Here is a 24093-nt window from a genome sequence, read left to right on the forward strand (position 1 = left end):
TTGCATGTAAGTATAAGCAGAGCTCCAGAAATAAAACTTAAATCTACTAGTCACAAAAAATTTTACTTACCTAAGGTATTGACCTGCTTTATATAAATATTGTTATAGGTGATGTTTTAAAAAACCTACATGTTATGATCAGTGACAAAAAATAATACGGGTATCCCTCGATTAACACGGTTAATTAATCCCGCGATGTTGCCGCGTATATCAAAATCGTGTTAATCAAATCTAATAATCAGTGGTAAAAAATTACAATTCGTCCATGATTGATTACTGTATTAATAATTGGTTTAATATGGTACTCTTTTAGGAAAGATAAAAAATGAATGCAAAGTAAATGTTTAATAAATATTTGTACCTGCATTATTTATTGCATTTTTTTTTTTATCGAAAGACGTTATCAATAGTCGTTTCAACAGTTTTAGTATAAATTCTACGATAACAAGCAAAATGACTCTCCAGACCTCGGCAAACAAGCAATAATCAATAATCGAATAAAGAAAAAAACACTGCAAATATAATACATGATAGTACAAATTAAGTGGATATTGAATCCAACATTATTTTAGCCGAATATAGAAACTATGAGTTTTGTGCCGAATATATAGAAACTAAAAGTTTCGGCAGATGCAAGCATAAGCAATCTTATGAGCAACTCGTAGTAAAGGTGGAGTAAGCTCCAGATCACTTTCCCTAGTATTTTCCATAAATGTAAAGAACATCTCCTAGAGGACATGTATGATAAATATGCCTTTAGCTCTATTTCAGTAATACATGATAGTTTATTTATTTTCAGTTACAATTTAGAAATTATTGAACAAAGAATAAAATAAAAAAAAAAAACTAAACCATACTATACTGACATCGGAGGTCGCGGTATCTCTCAGATACAATTTACTGTCAAATATCACAAACCTTTACATAACACGTGTTAAACCAAACTGACAGGAAAAAACAGTGCAGAATATCACTCGTAACATATGAATGTACAGCTACTCATGACCTGCAAGCTATACACTGAATTGTGTAAGAATATTTATAGTAAACATTTTGCATGTATCTGTCAGATCAGCTGTGAGCTCTGCAGGGTTAAAGGCACATTAATCAAAACTCTTGCCGTGTATATCAAATCCTGCGTTAAACAAGGGATTACCTGTACATGTTTTATTTATGTGCAGTTATGCACAAATATCCTTTTTTTTTTTAAAATGTGAGTTTAAAATGTATACCACAACACAGTTCATTTACACAAGAGCTTCAGGTGGCCTCCAGTATGTCTTTTCTTGGTTGCAAAATACCACCTGTCAACTGCTTTATCTGGAAACAAAATCCTGCAAAGAAGGACCATTCATATTTATCATCAATAAGTCATTCAAGGTGGAAGGATTCACTGATGACCTCAACTTCCCTTTATTGGATTCACTTGACTAAAACTCCGTTCACACAATGACATACTTGCTGATATAATAATTACAATTTCAAGCAGTTTTGAGAGAAATGGAAACCTGTCCATATTATTCATTGTTCTTTCAAAAAAGATCTTGTATGTTTAAATGCTTCTCTAAAACGTTGAACTCGTACCACTCTTTCACCAAATTTGTCGAAACTGTTTCTTCATTATTATAAAAATATTTCCGGAGATGTCTATAAAATCTTAATTTCTTTTTTCACAAAATTTTCCATATCTTTAGGCCAGGTAAATACATCTAATAATGAAACAACTTTCAGCAATTTCTGATTCATTTTCACTAAGTCTTTTTATTAAATACATTATTCATTCATTTATAGTTTTTTTTCTGTTCAACATTCGAATAGCTCTCTGCATGCATTATCTTTATACCATTATACACCTACACTATTTTATCTAAAAATTTCCAGTCAAAAGGTTGTGGTGCTTCTCTCATCTCTTTCAGGGCATTCCAGTTATACTGCCCAAATGGTATTTTGTTTGATGTATTAGTAAATCCCTTTGAAAAATCAGTGACAGTTGTTTGCATCAAGTTAAAAGAAATCTAAGAAAAAATGGATTCTTCTTGAAAAGTAGTATGTCTTCATTTTCTTTAACAAGCCTTTTGATATTGCAACATCATTCTCTTTTCCATTGTCTATTTCCTCCGAATGCACTACCCGCAAAGTAATTATTAGCAGTCAGCACTCCTACTTTATTAGACACCCACCTTACTGAATGCAGATACTTAAACTACAGGATTTTTGTTCGTAACATAGTTGCTACTTTTCCCAACTTTTTTCTACTTTTCTTTCAGGCTTTTTGGTGAATTTTGCTAAAAGATATATATATATATATATATATTTTTTTTAAGTACTGTTCGAATATCAGACCTTATATCAATGTGTTGATATAAGTTTTTTTTTTTTTTTTAAACTAGCATGTTTCCTGCTCCATCTGTTCCAATGCCTACTAGCCAATAACTAGTCCTACATGTCAAGAATAATTATTCATTTCACATATAACGTATTAAAGTATCCAGCAACTGTTGAGTTTTGAAGAGGAATTATGGAAACAAATGCCTCTTTCAGTTTGATTTTTCTTTATGTATCTCATATAAAGAACAAATTCTTCATTTGAAACATCTGTAGAAGCATCTAAAAGAAGACTCACTCTCTCTCCTTACGTTTTTGATGGTCTTACCTAATTCTTGTTTAACAACATCAGCAATAACCGACACAAATTCTTACATTTCATGTCATTCTGGTCATACTGCTCCTGGGCCTGGATCGATATCATGCTTATTTAGCAAGCTATTAAGTTTTTGAGATCAGTAAATGGTTCATTGAATTTAGCTATAATAGGCTGTATTAAAAAGGCACTTAAGGTGTTCAAACATTTTAGAATCCATTTTCTTTTGACAAGCAGCTAGAGGTGTGTTTTCTGGCTAAGTCTGTCACAGCATCTTTTGTGAGAATTAGATGCTTCATGAAACCTAAATGTCTCTACTTTGAAAGGGTTCTTGAAAATCCTGTAGCAATTTAGAGTTGCTGTCAGCAAACCTGAGGATATTTTTTCTTTTTTTAGGTATTACAAAATGCAATGTAATTCATGTATGAGGTAACACAACCTCATACATGAATTCCATGAGCCATTTGTCTTGAAATGCACATCTCACCTGATTGTTTTTATTGATGACACAACAGAACTCTTTCTTCCAGTGCTGTTAACACTTTCTGGTGCCTATAATTCGCCTTCAGTCTTGCACCACTTCACAAAACTTAGAAGTGTAGTTTGTCTTTTCTTTCATTTATTGTTCATAATGAAGGGTGAATTTATATAAATTATCCATAATCAATAATTTAATAAGAAAGACAAATAATAAAATTCACAAAAATAAGAATCTAGGTGGCACAGGCTGTGGAGTCAGACTCACTTTTCATGATGTACTCAGGCACGTGATTCGATCTTTGACTTGTCTTAGAAAATAATTGTATTTTTTAAATAACAGTGTTAACCACCTTACCGGCCATTATGGTCAAATACACATCCTCAAACGCTTCGTATCGATCAATGTAATATCAATGGTATTACAATTTTAATATGCACTTCGCATCCATGGAAACTTGGACATATATATATATATGTGTCCTGGCCGGTACGTGGTTAAAAAGCCTTGTCATTATATAAAATGCTCAAGTATTTCTTACATTAAGTTAATTCATCTTGAGAACTGTGAAAATAAGCTTAGCACAATACTATATTAGAATGCGGCACCTCGATATACTACAGTATTTAATTAAATTGTGCCAGTTTTTAACTTTTGTATTTATAAGTACAGGTTTATTTTTTTAATATATAATTATCTATTACATATGTCGTGCATACTGAATACACATATAAGGTTAATATTGAACTAAATTAATTATTATTTTTATTATTATTATTTGACACCTCCAAGGAGTCCATAGACTCATTGAGGGAGGGCACCTACTCTACAGCTCTATTTCCACCAACTGTCTGCAGCTACACCAATGCCATCTACTGCCGACCACCACCACTGACATTTCCACAGACAATCACAAACATCCATGCCCACAAGATGTTTGTGATTGTATTACAAATTACAGATATTACAAAGTCTTTCATATAGATATAAAAATGTTTAAATGTTATCAATATAATAATAATAATAATAAATTAATGTATTGATTTAATTATAAAATTCATATATTGGAAATGAGAACCATAATTTAAATTAATTCATGATATGAAAAACATACCTGTTTTGCTTGAAGTGTGCAAGATTTGCTGCTTTCAAGAAAGGCGCTGTAACGACAACGCATAATAGCAGCTCATTTTTGCCACTTCATGACGAAAATGAAAACCAGAAATATGACACACACATAAGGGGTATACATGAGGTGAGAAGAACACTGCATAATACGACTGGGACAAAAATGAGAGGATTTCTGGAACTCAATAGCAGATATTATAAAGTCTTTCATATAGAAATAAAAATGTTTAAATGTTATCAATTGTTGTGCTATGACAATAACTACAAGATAACAGTTGGGAGAAGAAGTATGACGGCTTGAGATTTCAATGACTGTTCATTTTATTAATTAAATAAAGATGCTATCTCCTAGTTGGAAATAAAATGTCTTTAATAAATTTGTTGGCAGCTGCTTGTGATCGAATAACTTGACAATGAATGAGATGATGTTTTAAAATGGAAAAACAAGTGTAAATTATGCAAAGAATAATATATTTTGAAACATTTAGAAAGATACCGAAAATTCACTTGTGGCCACTTGTCTCTGATAACTCGCAAGTGGGTTTCTTGAGCCTTGAGTATAAGAATATGGAACACAGAACTAGAACACTTCTGCATTAGTAAGGCAAGCTGAGGAGGGGGGAAGTCCAATCCATTGTATTTTTTAATGGTAATCCCATTGATTAGAGCAGTGTTTCCCAAATTGTGGAATGCATACCCCTAGGGGAACATTTAAGATCTTTAGGGGATGTGAGGTACTTTTTTTTAAAAAAAAATTTATTACTTTTATATTTTTGTCACTGTATTGTTGCAGATAAGTGTAGATCTATCTTATAATTAATTTTTCAATGACTAAAAATTCTAAAGGTAGTTTTAAACAAAATGCGTCACTTGGATTACTGACTGACCTTCCTTTGGATTCACATCTAGTTAATTACATTCCAGCCACATGGTTTTGTCTACATTAAAAGTTTAAATTCAAATAGTTCAAATCAAGCAGTCAGAACTCTCCAATAAATTTCATTCATGCCATTAATTTTTTATTATTATTATTATTCAAAATTTGAATTTCGTAATCTGTTTCTAGTGTATGTATATTGAATTTGTATACCTGTATTTAATCATTTAAAAAAGTATTTCACATGTTCGTAATGTATTATAGCATGCAGGACCAGCTCTACCGACGGTCAATGCATGCATTTGCACGGGGCGGCAATTTTTTTGGGGGCGGGTGGCCAAAACGAAAGTGAATAAAGTGAAGATGTGGAATAAATAATAAAAATACTGATCGCAGTTTTTATAATAAGTTGACTAGTGACTTATTATGTCCATGATGCTGTTTCTATTTCCGACAATCCGTCGACCAATGATACTCGCGTAATGCTCTTCGGTAATCGAAGCTATGTGAGTCATTCTTCGCTTACTCTCTTTCCCTTTCCCCTCTCGCCTCTCCTTTCTATTCCTTGCATATGCAACAATGGAGTCTGCAATAAAACTGCATTTAAAAGTTCATTATGCGATATTATATTTCCATCTTGTGCTTGTTAACTTAATATGAATTGAATTTCCCACTGTTAGCTGGTGTTAAATTCTGAATGAGAAGAATTATAATATAATAGTATCTCATTCAGAATTTAACATAATCTGCCATTCCCAAGGCCAATTTTTGTTCATCAGAATAAATGTTAAAATATTACCAACTGTTGTGTGCCACTATTTTGTATAATATATTGTAATATATTTGTAAAAACTTGTAGTTGTTAATTGTATTAATTATGCTAATTCTTAGTATTGTGTATGCATACCATGTGAACTAAACACGGGAACTTGGAACTTAATCCGATTATATGAATTACTGCCTAAGGCAAGACACGTGTAGAAAACGAGTCATATATGAAGTAATTGAAATTTCCACTAGAGTCCTTCTCTTTGAGTGATAGCCGTCGATACCGTAATCTACAGAACGTTTCAGTTTTTTTGAGCGTGTATTAAGGAAAGTTGATTTTGCTCAGTGTTAGTGATTGTTACAGTGATAATTTTTTTTTAGAGTTTTATGTAAATTAGTAGTTAGTGTTTCAACTAAATAATACCATACTAATAATAATATTTTATGGTAGGGCTTAAAACAATTTTAATATTCAAATAGATTACAATATCCGATAAAAGAAAAAAACTATCAGGTGCAAAATATCGCAAACAGAAACTGGAAAAAGAACGTCATATTCAAAAACATAGTGGGACTTTACTTAAATATCTAAAAACTGAATCAGCTGATGTAGGGGCAGGAGGAAATAAGTAAATGTACCGAAATCAATGATTCTGAGCTCATGGCAAGTACTTCTAACTCGGATCCCAGTAACATAGACATTGCAAGGAATCTCGAAAATGAGACTGATATGACAATTTCCGAATCTAGAAATTGTCATATCATAATGATGAACTTGATAGGTACACCGATCCAGCTAGATGGAATCCTTCTTTAAGCGATCCCAAAAGACTGGAAATCGTAAAAAAAAGCATGCCAGAGAAACCAAACAGTGATTTCATTTTTCCATCAGCTCTAATGGTAGGAAATTTTCATTAAATTTTTACACCAGGGAACTAAGCAATGGAGAACATATTAATCAATCATTGGTTAGTGTATTCAAAAGAAAAAGATTCTGTATTTTGTTTCTGCTGTAAGTTTTCCTGTAATATAATGTCATTCACTACTGATGGTTATAATGATTGGAGTCATTTGTATGTGTATCTTAATGAACACGAGAAATCTAAAAACCATTTGGAGTCCCATAAAAAGTGGATTGAATTATCGTCCAGGATTAAATTAGAACAGACAATTGATTCAATGCAACAAAAGTTATTAAATTCAGAAATTTGGCACTGTAGGAGCATAATAGAACGCCTAATTGCTGTTGTCCGGTTCTTGGGCCAACAATGCTTACCATTTCATGGAACATATGATAATTTATATGACCCTAACAATGGAAATTTATTACAGCTTGTTGAACTATTTGCCAGATTTGACAGTGCAATGTTTGAACATTTAATGAGAGTAACTTGTGGTTCGGCCCAACATTATCTTGGGAAAAATATTCAAAATGAATTGATTGCTCTCCTCTCTGGAACTATAAAAAAACAAATAATTTCTATGGTTGAGAAAGCTAAATATTACAGCATAGTTGCAGACTGTACTCCCGATGTAAGCCACATTGATAATTAACACTAATTGTAAGATTTGTTAATACGGATCCAACTGATATCAACATTCATGAGCATTTTCTTGGTTTCATTCCTGTAGAAGCCACTACAGGCTCAGCGTTAACCGAATGTATCATAAGAAAATTATCAGACATGAATATTCCAATCGCAAACGTGCGTGGCCAGGGTTATGACAATGGATCGAACATGAAAGGAAAGCATTCAGGAGTTCAACAACACATTAGGGACATGAACCCAAGAGCTTTTTATATCCCTTGCTGTTCTCATTCTCTCAACTTGGTGGTCAACAATGCCACAATGTCATCTAGAGAAGGGATTTCATTTTTTGAAACGGTTCAGAAATTGTATGTGTTTTTCTCAGGATCAATGCTGCGTTGGGGAATCCTTAAGACACATATTACAACCCTAACGCCAAAGCCATTAAGTACAACTCGCTGGGAATCTAGAATTGATGCTATTCGTCCTTTAATACCTATATTCAGGAGTTTTATTATGCACTGATAGAAATTGCTGATGATGAGTTAGTAGACAAAATGGCGACACACGAAGCTGAAAATCTTGCTCTAAAACTTAGAGACTTTAAATTTTTATGTTGTCTGGTTATATGGCACTATGTTTTAAATGAAATTAATGTTGCAAGTAAACTGTTGCAAAGCATAAAGATGGAATTGTCTAGTGCCATAACAACATTGGGTAATGTTCTTAAAAGTCTTAAGAATCTCAGAAATGATAAATCATTTCAAAATTTTCTTGTCGATGCTACAACATTAGCTGAAAAAGTCGAAGCTGATGCTGATTTGAAACCAACATTCAAAAGTACTAGATTGTATCAGCAGAAAAAGCAACATGATTATGAAGCAAGAGATGAACCTATTTTAGATCCCAAAACAAAATTCAAAGTTGAGTTTTTCTTTTTTATTATTAATGTTGCAACTAATTCTATTGAAGAAAGGTTCGAGCAATTGGAACATCACAGTTCACATTTTTCATTTTTATATAACATCTCTAAATTAAAATCTGAGACGACAAATGAGCTCTTAGACAATTGTAAAAACCTAGAAGCCGTTTTAACACATGAAGAAAATAGAGACATCGATGCAATTGAGCTATGTGATGAACTGAAAGTAGTGTCCAAATTAGTACCAGAAAATAAGCCGCCAATTGAAGTTCTTTTTTATTGTTGAAAATAACTTTGCTTCGAATGTCGCTGTTGATCTAAGAATATTACTGACATTGCCTGTGACGGCTGCACGTGGTGAGCGTAGTTTCTCAAAACTGAATCTTATTAAAACTTACTTATGCTCAACAATGGCTGAAACTAGATTGGAAGGACTTGCCATGATTTCCATTGAACATGAAATCGGTCAGAAATTAGACTATGCAGACCTAATTTCTGATTTTACAAATATGAAAGCAAAAGAAGTGTATTTTTAATCAGTAGATACCAAAAACCATATACATTCTGATTAAAATAATGTGAAAATAGTGCTAAAACTATAACGTGTAACAGTTCACCGTTGTACAAGTGAAGATCATTCCATATATGTAAGTAATAAATTATAACTACATTTCATTTAATTGTCAATTGATGAAGTCGATGGTTTATTTTATGAATATGCAGTATTTTAATCACTTTATCAGTGCATTATTATTAATGGTACTATATTTAAAATTAATAGTCATGAAACTAATGTTGAACATAATGGTTTTCAAAATTCCAAAAGTTAATTTGAGGTTGGTGCTGGGACAGCAAGTAATGGATTGCACTGGGCGGCAAAAATTCTAGAGCCGGCCCTGATAGCACGAATGTTGAAAAATGCACACTTTTATAATTATTCATGTTTGAATGAAATATTAAACTTCTCACAAATTGTCCTTGCCTGAGAGTGGGTATTCTGCCATTATTGAAGTTTTAAAGGCGGTACATGGATACTGAAAGTTTGGGAACATCCTTTAATACAGATGTTTTCAACCTATAGTATATCAAGGATGGACAGAAAAATGAGAAAGAAGAAATCTATTGGCATTGGATGTGAAGCCTTGTAGACTATACTCTTTAGGAATACATAAGTGGGAAATTTCTTCCAAAGACAGAATAGAAGGAATGAATGAAACAGAAGAAAAATTTGTTCTGTAAGTCTGGTGTTGAACTGTAAATGGAATGCTGAATAGTTGCTGTACTTGTAGAAAGGAGTGGAAGTATTATCAATACCAATTCTGATGAAGAGTAATCATGGAAATGCAAACAGCAGAAACAGAATATTTGTATGAAAGAAAATGGAATAAAATACTGAGCCAGGAATTTTTTAGAGAGCTCTTAGAGGCACCACACCAAATTGGCAAACAACATTCAATGACTAGATGAATTTGCAATTTGTAGAGTTAATAAATGTTCAGAAATAAAGTAAGGAGCTATCTAATATGTTTATGCCAAAAGGGAGACTGGAAGAAATGGTTTATTTTGTGAGAAATAAAACAGAATTGAGTTTTATTAGGGCTGAAAAGCACAAGGGTAACACAGAACCAGTGGTTATGTGTGTGTTTTCTTATTTAAATGGATTTCCCACAGTTGTTTCTCCATCAAAAATCATAGGCTACAGAACAGATACCACTAGAAAAAGGCATCAATACAGAAGAGGGAGTCAACTCTGGAGCACAAACCTTCAGTCCACTAGTACTGCAGGTGGGCTAAAGATTTTATTTTTCTAATTTAATTTATTATTTTTTACATTCTCTAAAAACCTTGCTCAGAAGACTTAACATGGAATGTTTCAAGCCACTTCAGACCTCCACTCAGATAAGCAAGGCAGTGATTTCATATTGGGAAATGAAATTTCATCTCCCACCTAAAATGCCATCAGTACCAGGAAATCTTTTGACATCCAATTTAGACAAGGTTCTTTTGATCTTTTTCTAGCAAAAATATTAGAGGAGCCAGTGAATTATGTGTTTAGAATGGTGGAAGGACAACTTACCAAGACTCTATACAGGAAGACAAGTAAGAAGGCAGGCTTTTTCTGCAAGTAATGATGCAATGGAACCTAAGTGCAAACAGAAGTGGAAGCACAGTCAGACATACGTTGTGACAAATAACTTTGGAAAAGAGACCAGAAAGCATTATTACTGTGTTTGGATATGATGTAAATTTCTGTTTACATCATATTCAGTTTTGGATGTGCTGGTAGTTGGCTGCAGTTATTTCAAACTTTGGCACAAAAAAATAAATATAATAAAAAATAAAAATAAAATAAAAAAGGACTGGGATTTCAACAAAAGCCAGTTGCAATATGCCTAATTTTTCTCTTGTACAGCCTTGGTACAAGAGAAATATATTGGAGAATAAAGATTTTTAAAGTGAAATGGAGAAGAAATATTCAATTCCAATAAGAGTTGTTTCAGTAATGCATTCAGTACAACTGGATCAGAGGACTGAAAACAATAATCCGATAACAGAAATAAGGGAGAGAATTTCTGATGATCATCCTGCTTGGTATTCTTATAAGGACATACAACATGTGAATGAGAATGATGTGAATGTTTCTCCATGGGAGAAGAAATCCATACTAGATTGTATTCTTTATTTCTGAGAGGACAAACAACCTTCCACTGTACATTTCAAAAGATCACTCCAGAGGAGTTTGGGCAATGTTTGGGATTATCTGGCATTCTCGTAAGCATGTAAATAATTTGTATACGATTACTCAAATGCTTCAACATCTCTCTACCTGCTTAATCTATGCAGCTGGAAAAGGGAAGCCAAATTGTGAACCTTAAAATCTCCAAAAAAATAGACCCCACCATGAGCAAAATGGGACATTGGAGAAAATCCGCATTTAAAGAAATGAAATCAAAATTTTCAGGACAGTTAGTAGTATTAGACAAGTAACAGACAATAAATTAATCTGGTAAAATGGAAGTAGATCAAAATTGGGAGATTCTATGTTGGAAACTATGACATGGTATATCAAAGCAATCATAAGCACAAATGCCACCTTTGATATGAAAAGAGCAACTTGGAAGATGGAAGTGACTCAAGAAAACTGACATTTGAGTGTTAGGAAAAGGGTTTTCAGACTAAAGGTAAAAATGAATATAATCGGGGTTGGAATTAAGACTACATATATTTGCAAACTAATGTAATCTATTTCTCTTTACTTGATTTTTCAGTTGTTGGTTTTAGATGAGCTGAAACTGGAATGGATTCTTTACTATACCATACACATGGAAAATTTCAACCAACTTATGTGAAAATTATGGTCTCAGCACTAAAAACACTGTGAAAACAGCTAGATAGTTTTCTATGCCCCTTTGATTAGGTCCAGTATACTTTCTAGAAATAACCATTTTAAAGCTGCATCTCCGCTCCCCCCAAACACAAGAATAAATGCTGAGTTCTTCAGGATGTTTGATGTAATTATGAAAGTATTATTTATACTGTATGCTGAAAGAATAAACCAAGACAAGAGAACCCAAAAATGACTTTTTGCCACTTCCATTAAGCAAAGCAAAGTGGCATTATACTGGATAATGAAATATCTATCACCTAGTGATGCCTAGTATCACAGAGATTTGGCCTTTCCTCTGAATGCAGTGAACAGCCAGAGAGAGAGAGAAAGAAAACTGGCCATCCAATTGGAAAGGATGAAAGTAGACATCTGCTGAGTAGACCTCTGAACCAGATTTGATCAAATGTTCTGGAAATTGCATATTTTCCAGTGTGCATATACTGTGAGACAAAAAACCTGAGCAATCAGAGACTAGTTTTAATCTGCCTTTAGTTAAAAAGTCTCTATAAATGTTTCTCTCATTATACAATGAGAATGAAACTTGAATTTTTTCACACAATAGGCAGCCTCAGCATTGTTACCACACAGACACAAAATTAAACAGAAAGTTGCTATTAATTCTAATTTTTATGGACATGCAAAAAGAGTATGGCAAAGAGAGCTAGCTAAATGTAAGTAGCTCTGTTGGAATGATTTGGTATTTCATTGTGGCAATAGAAAAAATTAATAATTACTCTGCAAAGGCAATGTATTTAATAATTAACTGCTTTGTAATTATTACATGTTTCCCCTTAAATTATAATAGCACTCACCTCTTTCAAAGCAACTACTCCTACTAAGCGTCCAATAGCTGTCACATAAGCATGGTTTAAGCCTAGCATTGAGAACAGGGAATGCACCTACAAGAAAAATATACTACACATCAGTTTCAATCTACATGTTCAAATATAATGTAAGTATAAATAATACCACAATGACAATAAATTAACATGCTGTTCTAGAGATGCTAAGCAAAAATAACAGAAGATGACCACTTGTTCTACCCCTTCTACCATTTTATGAAAAATATTTCCTATATCTATATATTAATCTGGTAACAACCTTCTACAAACTTAAACAACTTAAATATCTTCTTTCCTCCTATACGAGGCTTTGCAAATTGCAGTCCCTCAATTTGTCTTTGTACCTCACATACTAAAGACCAGTTACCACCTTAGTCAATCCTCTCTACACCCTATCTAATATATCCTCATCGCTAAGAAAATTGAGTAACCAAATCAATAAGGCCTTATAATATGGAACCATATATTACATCATTAAGGTTCTGTGCATCATAATCTGATGTGATGACTTCACGATTTGTGAAGTCATCACAATGTAATTCCTGAACTTCAAGTCATTGTTCACAACCATTTGCAGATCTGGTCTCCTCAGCTTCCTTCAAAAAATTTCTCCATCAATTATATACTTCACATCCCAACACTGCTTGCCAAATTTCAGAACCTTACATTCATAATAGTGTTTCACAGTATAAACAATACCAAGAGAGGGGGAAAAAAAAATTTTTTTTTGAACTTACTAATATCACTGATTTTCAACCCATCATCTTCAGAGTACAAATTAAAATTGTGACAAGCACACAGGCACAAGAAAATATTCAAATCATAACTGAAACAGAAATAATGAATTAACATGGCACTTCTATGGTCTGGATAATCATATAAATTAATCTGAAGAAGTCAGGCTATCTGGTTTCAGAATGACCATCTCCAAGATCTGTGGTAAATTAATCCAACCATAATAAATATAGTTTAATCCTTTATCAAAGTGTATGCAAACAAAGTTTCAGGACTGAGGCAACTCGTAGTAAAGGTGGTCCAAGCTCTCATCACTCTTGCTATCTCCCATTATGCAAAGCACATCTCCATGCGGACATGTATAATGCCATGCATTAAGGGATAGAGCCACTATCCAGAATGGTTTCGACCTTTATTGAGGTCTTGTCAGTGGGAGCCAGACCCAGAATTGGTGATACTAAGGCAGAAGCAATGGAGAGGTCATATTTACTTATATGAGTTGCCAAAAGGTGTACCATCTTATTATTCTAAATTACTCTGGATTTAGAAAGATGTTGGAAGTTTATTTTCCACTTGGTTAGACTATAATAAGTTTAGTTTAATCCTTTATCCACGTGTATGCAAACAAAGTTTGCACCTGACGTATCTTCAGGACTGAGGCAACTCATAGTAAAGGTGGACCAAGCTCTCATCACTCCTTGTCTCAGTATCTCCCATAATGCAAAGCACATCTTCTTGTGGACATGTATAATGCTATGCATTAAGGGAAGGGCCACTACCCAGACCAGTTTCGACCTTTATTGAGGTCTCGTCAGTGGGAGTCAGATCCAGAATTGGTGATACTAAGGCAGTGGAGAGGTCACATTTACTTATACGAGTTGCCAAAAGGTGTCTCACCTTATTATTAAATTACTCTGCATTTTGAGAAAGATGTTGAAGTTTATTTTCCACTTGGTTAGACTATATCTGGTTAGTGTCCCTTCCCTTAATGCATAGCATTATACATGTCTGCAAAGAGATGCGTTTTGCATTATGGGAGATACTGAGACAAGGAGTGATGAGAGCTTGGCCCACCTTTACTACGAGTTGCCTCAGTCCTGAAGATACTTCAGGTGCAAACTCTGTTTGCATACACTTGGATAAAGGATTAACCTAAACTTATTATAGTCTAACCAAGTGGAAAATAAACTTCCAACATCTTTCTCTAAATCCAGAGTAATTTAGAATAATAAGGTGGTACACCTTTTGGCAACTCATATAAGTAAATATGACCTCTCCATTGCTTCTGCCTTAGTATCACCAATTCTGGGTCTGGCTCCCACTGACGAGACCTCAATAAAGGTCGAAACCAGTCTGGATAGTGGCTCTATCCCTTAATGCATAGCATTATACATGTCCGCAAGGAGATGTGCTTTGCATTATGGGAGATAGTAAGACAAGGAGTGATGAGAGCTTGGACCACCTTTACTACGAGTTGCCTCAGTCCTGAAGATACTTCAGGCGCAAACTTTGTTTGCATACACTTGGATAAAAGATTAAACTACATTTATTATAGTCTAGCCAAGTGGAAAATAAAATTCCTAATCCAACCATACTTGTTGAGGGAATGCTTCAAAGCAGATGCTGATTCTTAAAACTGTCTCTCAGACCTATATATGGAAGTCTTCTTCCATTTAATCGTGTTATGAAGGAGTATCCAGAATATAGTCTACTTGTCCTGATCTGAACTACCTGTCTGTCCAAAGTAGGTTAAACTTGGGCACAGGAACTTTATACACCCAAAAATCTGCAAAAGGATAAAGTTGATCTTTAGGATAGCTGAAGGAGTGGTTTGAAAGTTGATAGGAGATTATATTTGCAGAGAACTTAATTATGATTTCTGATGTACTCTTAATATATGTGATGGGAATGATTTTACTGTAATCCTTCTGTTGGTTGCAGGAGGGATGGGGTGCATGCAGCATTTTATCTATTTTACACAGGTTTTAACCATTAGCTAAAAAGGTCTGCAAAGGTTCCTGAGCTTAGTTTCAAAAGCTGTGTCATTTAAACAAACAGCCCCGACTCAGCGAGTAAGTGTTTTCAGGATGCTGTTTGGATGGGTGGTGGTGTGTGTGTGTTTGCTTGCATAAATACTTTCCTGTATATGTGGATTTTCTGTAAATGGAAAAAAATAATGAGACATTAGGAAGCCATATCACTAATGTATTTAGAAAGAAGGCTAGCTACCTTCATCCATTCCCCTAAAGATCAACTTTGACTTCTTGCATATTCTGGAGTGTATAAAGTTCCTTGTGCCCTAGCAGTTTAGCCTAGTTTGGACAGACTCGTAGATCAGTTAACACCTGCCTTTAAGAACACAAAAATTACATCTGTTATCATCTCTATGGCAAGGGCTCAGGACTAGCGGACCATGCTCTGGATATGCCTTCACATAGGATTAAATGGAAGAAATGAAAACATCAATATTCCAAGGAAGTTGCTATAGGTATGAGAGGCTATTTTTAGAATCAGCATCCATTATGAAGCACCCCCCCCCACCCCCCAACAGGTATGGGTGCATTAATTTATCAAAGATATAAGAGACAATCATTCTGAGACCAGATAGCCCTTATCCAAATTAACTTTATGGATATCTGGCTCATAGATGAGAATGCCATTTTAGGATGTTAATTCTGTTTCATTTACAATTAAAATTGTTTCTAATGTTTTAGTTTAGTGGCTGTGTGCTTGTCACAGTTATAATTTGCTATGAGATGTTGGGTAGAAAACCAATGAAATTTTAGTAAGTTCAATAAATTAATTAATTTTTTTACTCTCTTCATACTGTTTATACAGAAATGCTATTATTCATAATCAACAGCACCTAAGCTTTTCTATACATATCAGAACCTTACAGTTTGCAACACTGAACTGATTAGTCCACTCACTTGCCCACTCATACAATCTAGTCAGGTCATTCTGTAAGGTCAAAAATGTTTGCTTGCTTCATCATCAATCTTTCCAATTTTGTATCATTTACACAGTTGCATATCTGTAGCTAAACTCACCCCAATATCATTAATATACAAGCAAGCAAAACAACAGCCCCAGAACAGTGGCAAAAACCACTAATAATTTTCCTCTTTTGGGATACCTTATCCCATACAACTCACTAATCTAGTATAAATACAAAATTAATAATGGAAAAACTCACGTAAAAAGATTATTTAATAGTATAAATTTCACCTGCGTGTCACAGGCGTCTTTACTTTACTCTCCTAACTTAAACAGATCCGATGGTTTACGTCTATTCCCTTTATGGGAGATAGTACTTTATAAATCAGTTAATCTTTCCTAACATTTTATTGTATTAGTTAGTTAGGAAATTTATTGACCTTTTTAGTTATCTTACATTAGCTACTTAGGTGGCGCTTTTGGGAATTGTCAGTTATTGTTTAATTTTAGCTTAAAATGTACTGAAGATGCCTGTGACACGCAGGCAAAAATTATACTTTTAAATAATCTTTTTACTTGAGTTTTTCCGTTATTAATTTTGTATTTATATGTCTACTCACGGTATTCCCTTATTAAAACTAATCTAGTATGTAATTCCATTCGTTCCGATTTAGTTGCCAACGTGCAATATATCACAAGCCTTTGCAAAATCTAAGTGTACCACTCTACATACATTTTCTTTGTCCAATGCATTCATCACTTGTGATAGTCCATGAGTAAATTGGTAAAACATGACTTTCCTTTAACAACTGGATGCTGACAATAAGATTTAGTTGGATATTTTGGATTTATGGCTGAAACAACTCAGGCTATAAAATCAGTGTATTATGTCTGTTAATCATGTGAGTTATTGTGGTCAGTACATCAGTTTTAATGTACTGAAGATGCCTGTGACACGCAGGCAAAAATTATACTTTTAAATAATCTTTTTACTTGAGTTTTTCCGTTATTAATTTTGTATTTATATGTCTACTCACGGTATTCCCTTATTAAAACTAATCTAGTATGTAATTCCATTCATTCCGATTTAGTTGCCAACGTGCAATATATCACAAGCCTTTGCAAAATCTAAGTGTACCACTCTACATACATTTCCTTTGTCCAATGCATTCATCACTTGTGATAGTCCATGAGTAAATTGGTAAAACATGACTTTCCTTTAACAACTGGATGCTGACAATAAAAGATTTAGTTGGATATTTTGGATTTATGGCTGAAACAACTCAGGCTATAAAATCAGTGTATTATGTCTGTTAATTATGTGAGTTATTGTGGTCAGTACATCAGTTTTGTGGGATGAAACACCCTGCCACCACCTCTGTATGTGACTTGCTAACTCACCTTCAGCTGAAAAGCCTTTATAAAGATTCTTCTTGTCATAGATGGGATTCAAACCCAGATCTTTCTAATCAAAGGGCATCACCAATACCAAATGAGCTATGGAGACTTGATAATCATAGAGAATTAAAAGAAATATTAAAAACAGAGGAACACTCACATAAAAAACTTATTTAATGTAATATTTCGCCTAAGTGTCATAGGCAGCTTCAGTATAGGATCATAGAACAGCAATTAAATAATAACAGACAATTCTAAAAAGTGCCACTGAAGTAGCTAATGTAAAGCCGACTCATAGTATTTTATTATTGAAACAAATCACAGAGAATACTACTGCTGTTATCAACCCACTTCTGTATCCTAGCTCTCACCAACTTCTCCAACACCTCAACCACAACTCTACATACACAGACTGATCCATAATATGTAGCCTCAGCCCTAGCATCTTTGTGAAGTGGAACATTTTTACCTACCTTCAACTCCTTTGGGACTTGTGCTGTTGCAAGACTTCTTAAACAAGCTAATGCTAACTCCCTGGAACATTCTTCCCTTAGGGCAGTGTTTCCCAATGTTTTTGGATCATGCCCCACTTCAACACCTCAAAGATTTTGATGCCTCCTCCCCTAGCATAATAGTCAGCCAAGTTCGGAAAAAGTATAATATAAATAGGTACTTTAAATAAAAAAGGAATATAAGGCAAAATTGATTTTAATTTGACTTTCTTCAATGAATATAAATTTTATATTACACTTTGTATATTATAAAACATAAATCAAACTGAACTCGGGGAAAATAAAATATACGAGTGTTATATACCTTTCCATGTTAATGTGATCCTTGAACTTGATGTCTGCTGCAAAGTTTTTATTTGAGATACTAATTTAGTCAATTTCAATTTCAAATCCCCACGGTTTGTGATATCCAGATGATTTCTTGTTTTCAGCAACAAGCCATTTACAGCATTAAAGCCACATGCAACTAAATATGATGATGGGAAGGGCAACAGTAATTTTATTATTATTATTATTATTACATAACACCTCCAGGGAGTCCAAAGACTCACTGAGGGAGGGTACCCTGCTCTACAACTCTCCGTCTCCACCAGTTGCAAATAACGTCATCATCTACACCAACCATCACCACTAGTATTTTCACAAACAAACAAACATCCATGCCCACAGAGGGATCTGAACCTGCAGCCTTTGGCTGGAGAGCAGACACGCTAACCACTCAGCCAACCAGGCCAGCAAACAATCTTTTTGAAAAACTAGTTGAATTTCTGTTTTTCGTGTCTGTCTCATCATAAAGCCATGCCATTGTTCCTTTTATGTTGAATAAAATTCTAATAGACTCATCATTTTGCTTTTCTGAGAGTTCTTCTTGATACTGTATTTATGTTGACTGCTGTACTAGAATTGTCAGCTTTTTTCTTGGAAAATCAGTTGCAACATCATTTTCTAATTGCCCCCCCTGTGGAGCATACATCCCACATTGGGAAACACTGCTTTAGGGCTTGGTGATATGTCATTAAGTCCTATTGCTGTATTGGCATCAAGCATATTTAACTCTTCATATTCTTTTTTGCTCACTCACCAGTAAGCCATCTTCTCCCATTTCTTCTGCACTTGAGCTTCTCATGATTTCAGACCAATAATGATGAAACACCATGATGAATTACTCACTGAATACCTTGACTATATCCTCTGTAGTAATTACAAATCTACCACTTTCATCCATTGACATTGTTTTGCCATAATCATTCTTCCTTATACCTGCTACATATTGAAAAAACTTCCTAGAAATTTTCTTGGCCTGGTTTGCTAATTTCTGCTCATATTTGTACTTCTGCTCCTTACCAACTGAGTCACCTTCCTGGCTTGCTCTTTATACTCTTTGTGCAAATGAGTATTACCATTATTCATCTTGGGCTACCTCCACAGTGCCTTCTTATTCCAGATTTCATGCTTAATCCTTCATTTATCTATCTGACACCCACTTTATTCATCCTTTTGATCTTTGGAATATATTCACACATCGATGATGCTTTTCAGTGCCCAAGTAGCATTTATCTCCTTTCTGCTTAACTCCTTATTCCATGCTACAGCAACAAGCTATCTCCAAAGCTTTTTCATAATCACAGGCTTTGTGGGTTTACATATATCCTTTTCTAATATAAATCTTGAGATTTATATGAGAAAAAGGAAATGCAACATCCCACTCATAATCACATATTCTGATGAAATGATTAGACTAAAATTATCAATCCTCACACACTCACTAAGCCTTACATACTGACTAAGCTAATAGTTCAAGAAATTCATTTTCCTTATACACAAAAGCTATCACTTCATTCCAATGTATATTACCATAACTGAAATCACCTGTAATGCTCACCCTTCCCCCTGTTCAGTAATCCAAGTTGCTTATACATTTCTTCATCACCATCCTCTACATTTCCTGGCCTATAAGAAATATTTGACTAAATATCTCTACTCTTCCATTTCTATTCCTGTCAGGATATCATCCTCATCCAACCATGCCTCACTTATTCCAACAATTTTTAGACAAATAAACTCAATCAGTTAAACAATTTCTTCCTGGCATTTGTAAATAAATACAACAGTTCACTTTTATGCCTATAACCAGTCATACTCATGCTACCTGTTGAAAATGATATTCATACCTATCCCATTGCCTTTATCACCTCTTCAGACTACACTATCTCTCTTATATCCCAAGCTATCTCATTTCTATACTGAACATTCCCATACACACATTCATTATTGCTTTCAACATCTACTCTCCTTATATATTGTGTCTCTTTATCCATTTTGCATTTCTATTCTCTCATCATTTTTTAAACTACCTATTGCTATTAACAAGCACTTCCTTCAATCACACCTGTTCCATTCTCCTGATCTTTTGCTTCACCTCTTACTTCCTCTAATCTCTTGCTCACGTCACTTGCACTTTCTTCTACCAATAGTGAATATTATAATAATGTAATATACATCGAGCCACATACAAGATGGATCTGAACTATCATTAGTATTCAACAGACTTAAAAAAAAAGAAAATATTCATTAAAAAAAAAAAGGTGATGTGTAGCAAGTTTCAGAAAACTACTTGCTAGAAATTAGAAAGCTTGAGATAGATATATTTCTTCAAAACGGATTTGGTTTATGAAGAAAGGCTTCATAGTTCTTTATGCAGTCTCTGAATCAGCATCAATGAAAAAAAATTGTTATTCCATGGTACTCTGATTGAATGACATCAGAGTCCCATGGAATAACATCAGAGTCCCATGGAATGCTCTTCTTGTACACTTCCATCCACTGAATTAGAAAATGTACATAAACATTGCATATGCAGTGTATATGCAAAATATTTGGTCACATGCATCATTATGTGTTCTGGCAACTATTTAATGAATGGTGCTGGTCAGTAATCATTGATCACAATGGGATAAACAAAGGATCTTTCAGAGTTTGATAAAAGACTTATTGTGGGTGGCCATCTGGATGGAGCCACAATTTTGAAAACAGCAGTGCTAACTTATTTTTCAGTGGAAGATGGATAAATCAATTGGAAAATAACTCACATTCCTTGTCTAAGAGGCATAACTTGGATTCAAGAATGAGATTCCCATCATTTGAGAAGGCTAGCATGAACAAACAGAACTTCCTGAGTGCAGCTATTGACTAAAGCATTTAATGAGGGCTGTTCTCAACCCATATCTCACCTTGAACCATGCATAGAAAATTGAAAAGGATCAATAATGGCAGTTGCATGGATACAGAAACTGCTGATTTCTGCAAAGAACCAGAAAGTTAGTCTACAATGGTGTCAGGAACATCATCACTGGACACTGGAAGACTGGGGGCAAAAGACATGTGTCTGATGAGTCATGGTATATCTTGTTCTGTATCGATAGTAGAGAGAGAGTTTGGCAGGATCCCCATGAAGCAATGAACACAGCTTGCCTTGTAAACATGACTCTGGAGGTAGTGTCATGTAGTGGGGCATGTTCTGTTGGTACGGAACAGGTCCCCCTGATACTGCTGGAAGGTCGGGTGTCCTCCAAGGAATATCTGAACACTGTTACCAATCAAGTCCATCCTGCAATGTTAACTTTTTATCCAGCATGTGATGGTTGTTTCATGGACAACAATGCTACTGTCCATTGCTAGAACAGTTCAGCAATGGTGTAGTGAGCATGACCAACTTTCATCATCTTCCCTGGCCACCACAAAGTCCAGATCTGAACCCCATTGAGAATGTATGGGACACAGTAGAAAATCAGATCCAGGAGTAAAGCCTTAGGATGAAACATTATGTTGTTAATTTAAAAAAAAATTATCATCTTATTCCAGTGTTCTGCCTTATAAACTCTTAATTATATATATATATATATATAAACTATGCCACTGAAGTAGTATTACCTTAATGAGAGAAGTCCTTTCTACTAGCTGGAAAGGGGCTGGATCAATATGGCACTTAATGAAATCTACAGGAACATTCAATTGCTCTTCTTCCCAAGCCATTTGCTAAAATACAAAAAATTATATTTTATATAATTTATGTACTTTATTTATTGCAAAATAAATTAAGTTGTATGAAGCACAATGTTTTACATGTACTTTATACAAAAACTGGGCTTTGGGGGGGGGGGGTATTTGACAAAATATAAATAACAATCAGTCAACTAGCATAAGCATGTGGTGTTAAATGTTACTGGCTAGCAAGTGTTATACAACTTTTCATGAAGAATGTTGTGTGATGTCATAATGAGGCAAGCATCCTTGAGGTAAATGAGTATGAGAATGGAATGATCAAAGAATATTAAAATATCAAAGATCAAAGAATATCAGTTTCTCAGGTCTCAAATCTGAATGGGATATCATTAAAAGATGCAAAGGTACCTGTGGGAACAAGTGGTACTGGGATTTATGAATATGAGAAGCATCAGGAATGAGGAGGAATTTCTCGTGCTAGTTAGTTAGACTTTGACAAAGATTTTAAAGAATAAGTTAACTTTTCTGATGACAAAGGAGGATACACTTACAGGGATAGAATGTACAGAATACTGTATTTTCAGGCAGGATAAAGAAAACAAGTGGGTGGGAGAAGGGTATTGCTGATGACAGCAGAACTCCAGTCAACAAAAGTAGAAGTTCAGCAGAGGGGAAGAAGTCATGAGACACTCATTTGCTTTTTTTTTTCTTATGCGACTCCAACCCACAAATGGTTGTAAATCCTATAGATCATTAGTACCATGGGTGGCTTGAGATTTAATTATTATTTTTATATTATTTATTTCTTACATAATCCAAGAATTCTGCTCTAGAAACCAACACGGCAAGCCACTTCAGTAGTACTCCAATCTGGTGTGAGACAGAGGCAAAAACAGTCAGTTGCTAGGAGGATGAGCAAAGGAAGATACCATGATTCGGAAAATTAAATCAATAAGCAATGAGAAAGAAACTATTATGGAGAAATTCAACTATGAGCATATAGCTGGAAAAAAGGAAAGGCCAGATATGAGGGTGGTCTGAAAATTTCGCGGCCTAACAATGAAAAACGAATTTATAATTTCAAAATTATTTTTATTTTTCAACATAATCTTTCTTAAGACTAATACATTTATTCCAGCAATGCTCCAGCACCATTATCCTGTCCCTGTAGTGGTTCTCAGTAAGATCTGCAAAATACCCCTCTAAAGCTGCAATCACCTCTTGATTCGAAGAAAAATGTCGACCAGTGAGGAAGAAGAGTTTTGAGAAGAGATAGAAGTCAGAGGGAGCCAAATCTGTAGAATAGGGTGGATGTTCCAACAATTCATAGTGCAGATCTCTTAATTTTCCCATTGCCAAAATACTTTTGTGGGCAGGTGCACTGTCCTGATGAAAGATGAGTTTTTTCTTCTGCAAACCAGGTCTTTTCTCAGGAATTTTTTCATCTAGTCTGCTGGTTAAAAGATCGGAATAGTATTCCCTGGTTATTGTTTTACCCTTTTCAAGATAATTAATAAACAAAATGCCTTTAGCATCCAAAAACACTGATACCATGACCTTTCCTGCTGATGGAATTAACTGTCTTCTTTGGTGCTGAACAACCAGCTTCTGTCCACTGTTTTGACTGCTGTTTGGATTCTGGTGTGTAATGGTGAATCCAAGTCTCATCCATAGTAATAAATTGACACACAAAATCAGTTGTATTCTTGTTAAAGTGCTCCAAGCACTGTTCAGAGATTTTCATGCGAGTGTGCTTTTCATCTGCTATGAGCAAGCGTGCAACCCATCTTGCGCAAAGCTTTTTCTTTTGTAATTTTTCATGCAAAATATATCCTATACGTTCTTTTGAAATGCCTATAGTCTCAGCAATTTCACGCACTTTGACTCGCCGGTCATCCAATACCATATCGTGCACTTGATCAATGATATCTGGTGT

The 24093-nt window shown here is 34.4% G+C and overlaps 1 protein-coding gene across 1 annotated transcript in view; it reads right to left on the bottom strand.

The window, feature by feature from the left end:
- LOC150110452 (chloride channel protein 2-like) overlaps positions 1–24093 on the bottom strand; it is a 528627-nt gene that overhangs the window by 7895 nt on the left and 496639 nt on the right. Inside the window, exons 23-24 of the mRNA XM_090399378.1 lie at positions 22086–22190; positions 12544–12630 (exon numbers count right to left, since the gene is read on the bottom strand). Coding sequence (XP_090255504.1) covers positions 12544–12630; positions 22086–22190 — 192 coding nt within the window. The remainder of the gene's footprint in view (positions 1–12543; positions 12631–22085; positions 22191–24093) is intronic.

Source organism: Typopeltis vanoorti, chromosome 1 (genome assembly GCF_054136105.1).
Source record: "Typopeltis vanoorti isolate ZY-2024b chromosome 1, IOZ_Tvanoo_1.0, whole genome shotgun sequence".
NCBI classification, from domain to species: Eukaryota; Metazoa; Arthropoda; class Arachnida; order Uropygi; family Thelyphonidae; genus Typopeltis; species Typopeltis vanoorti.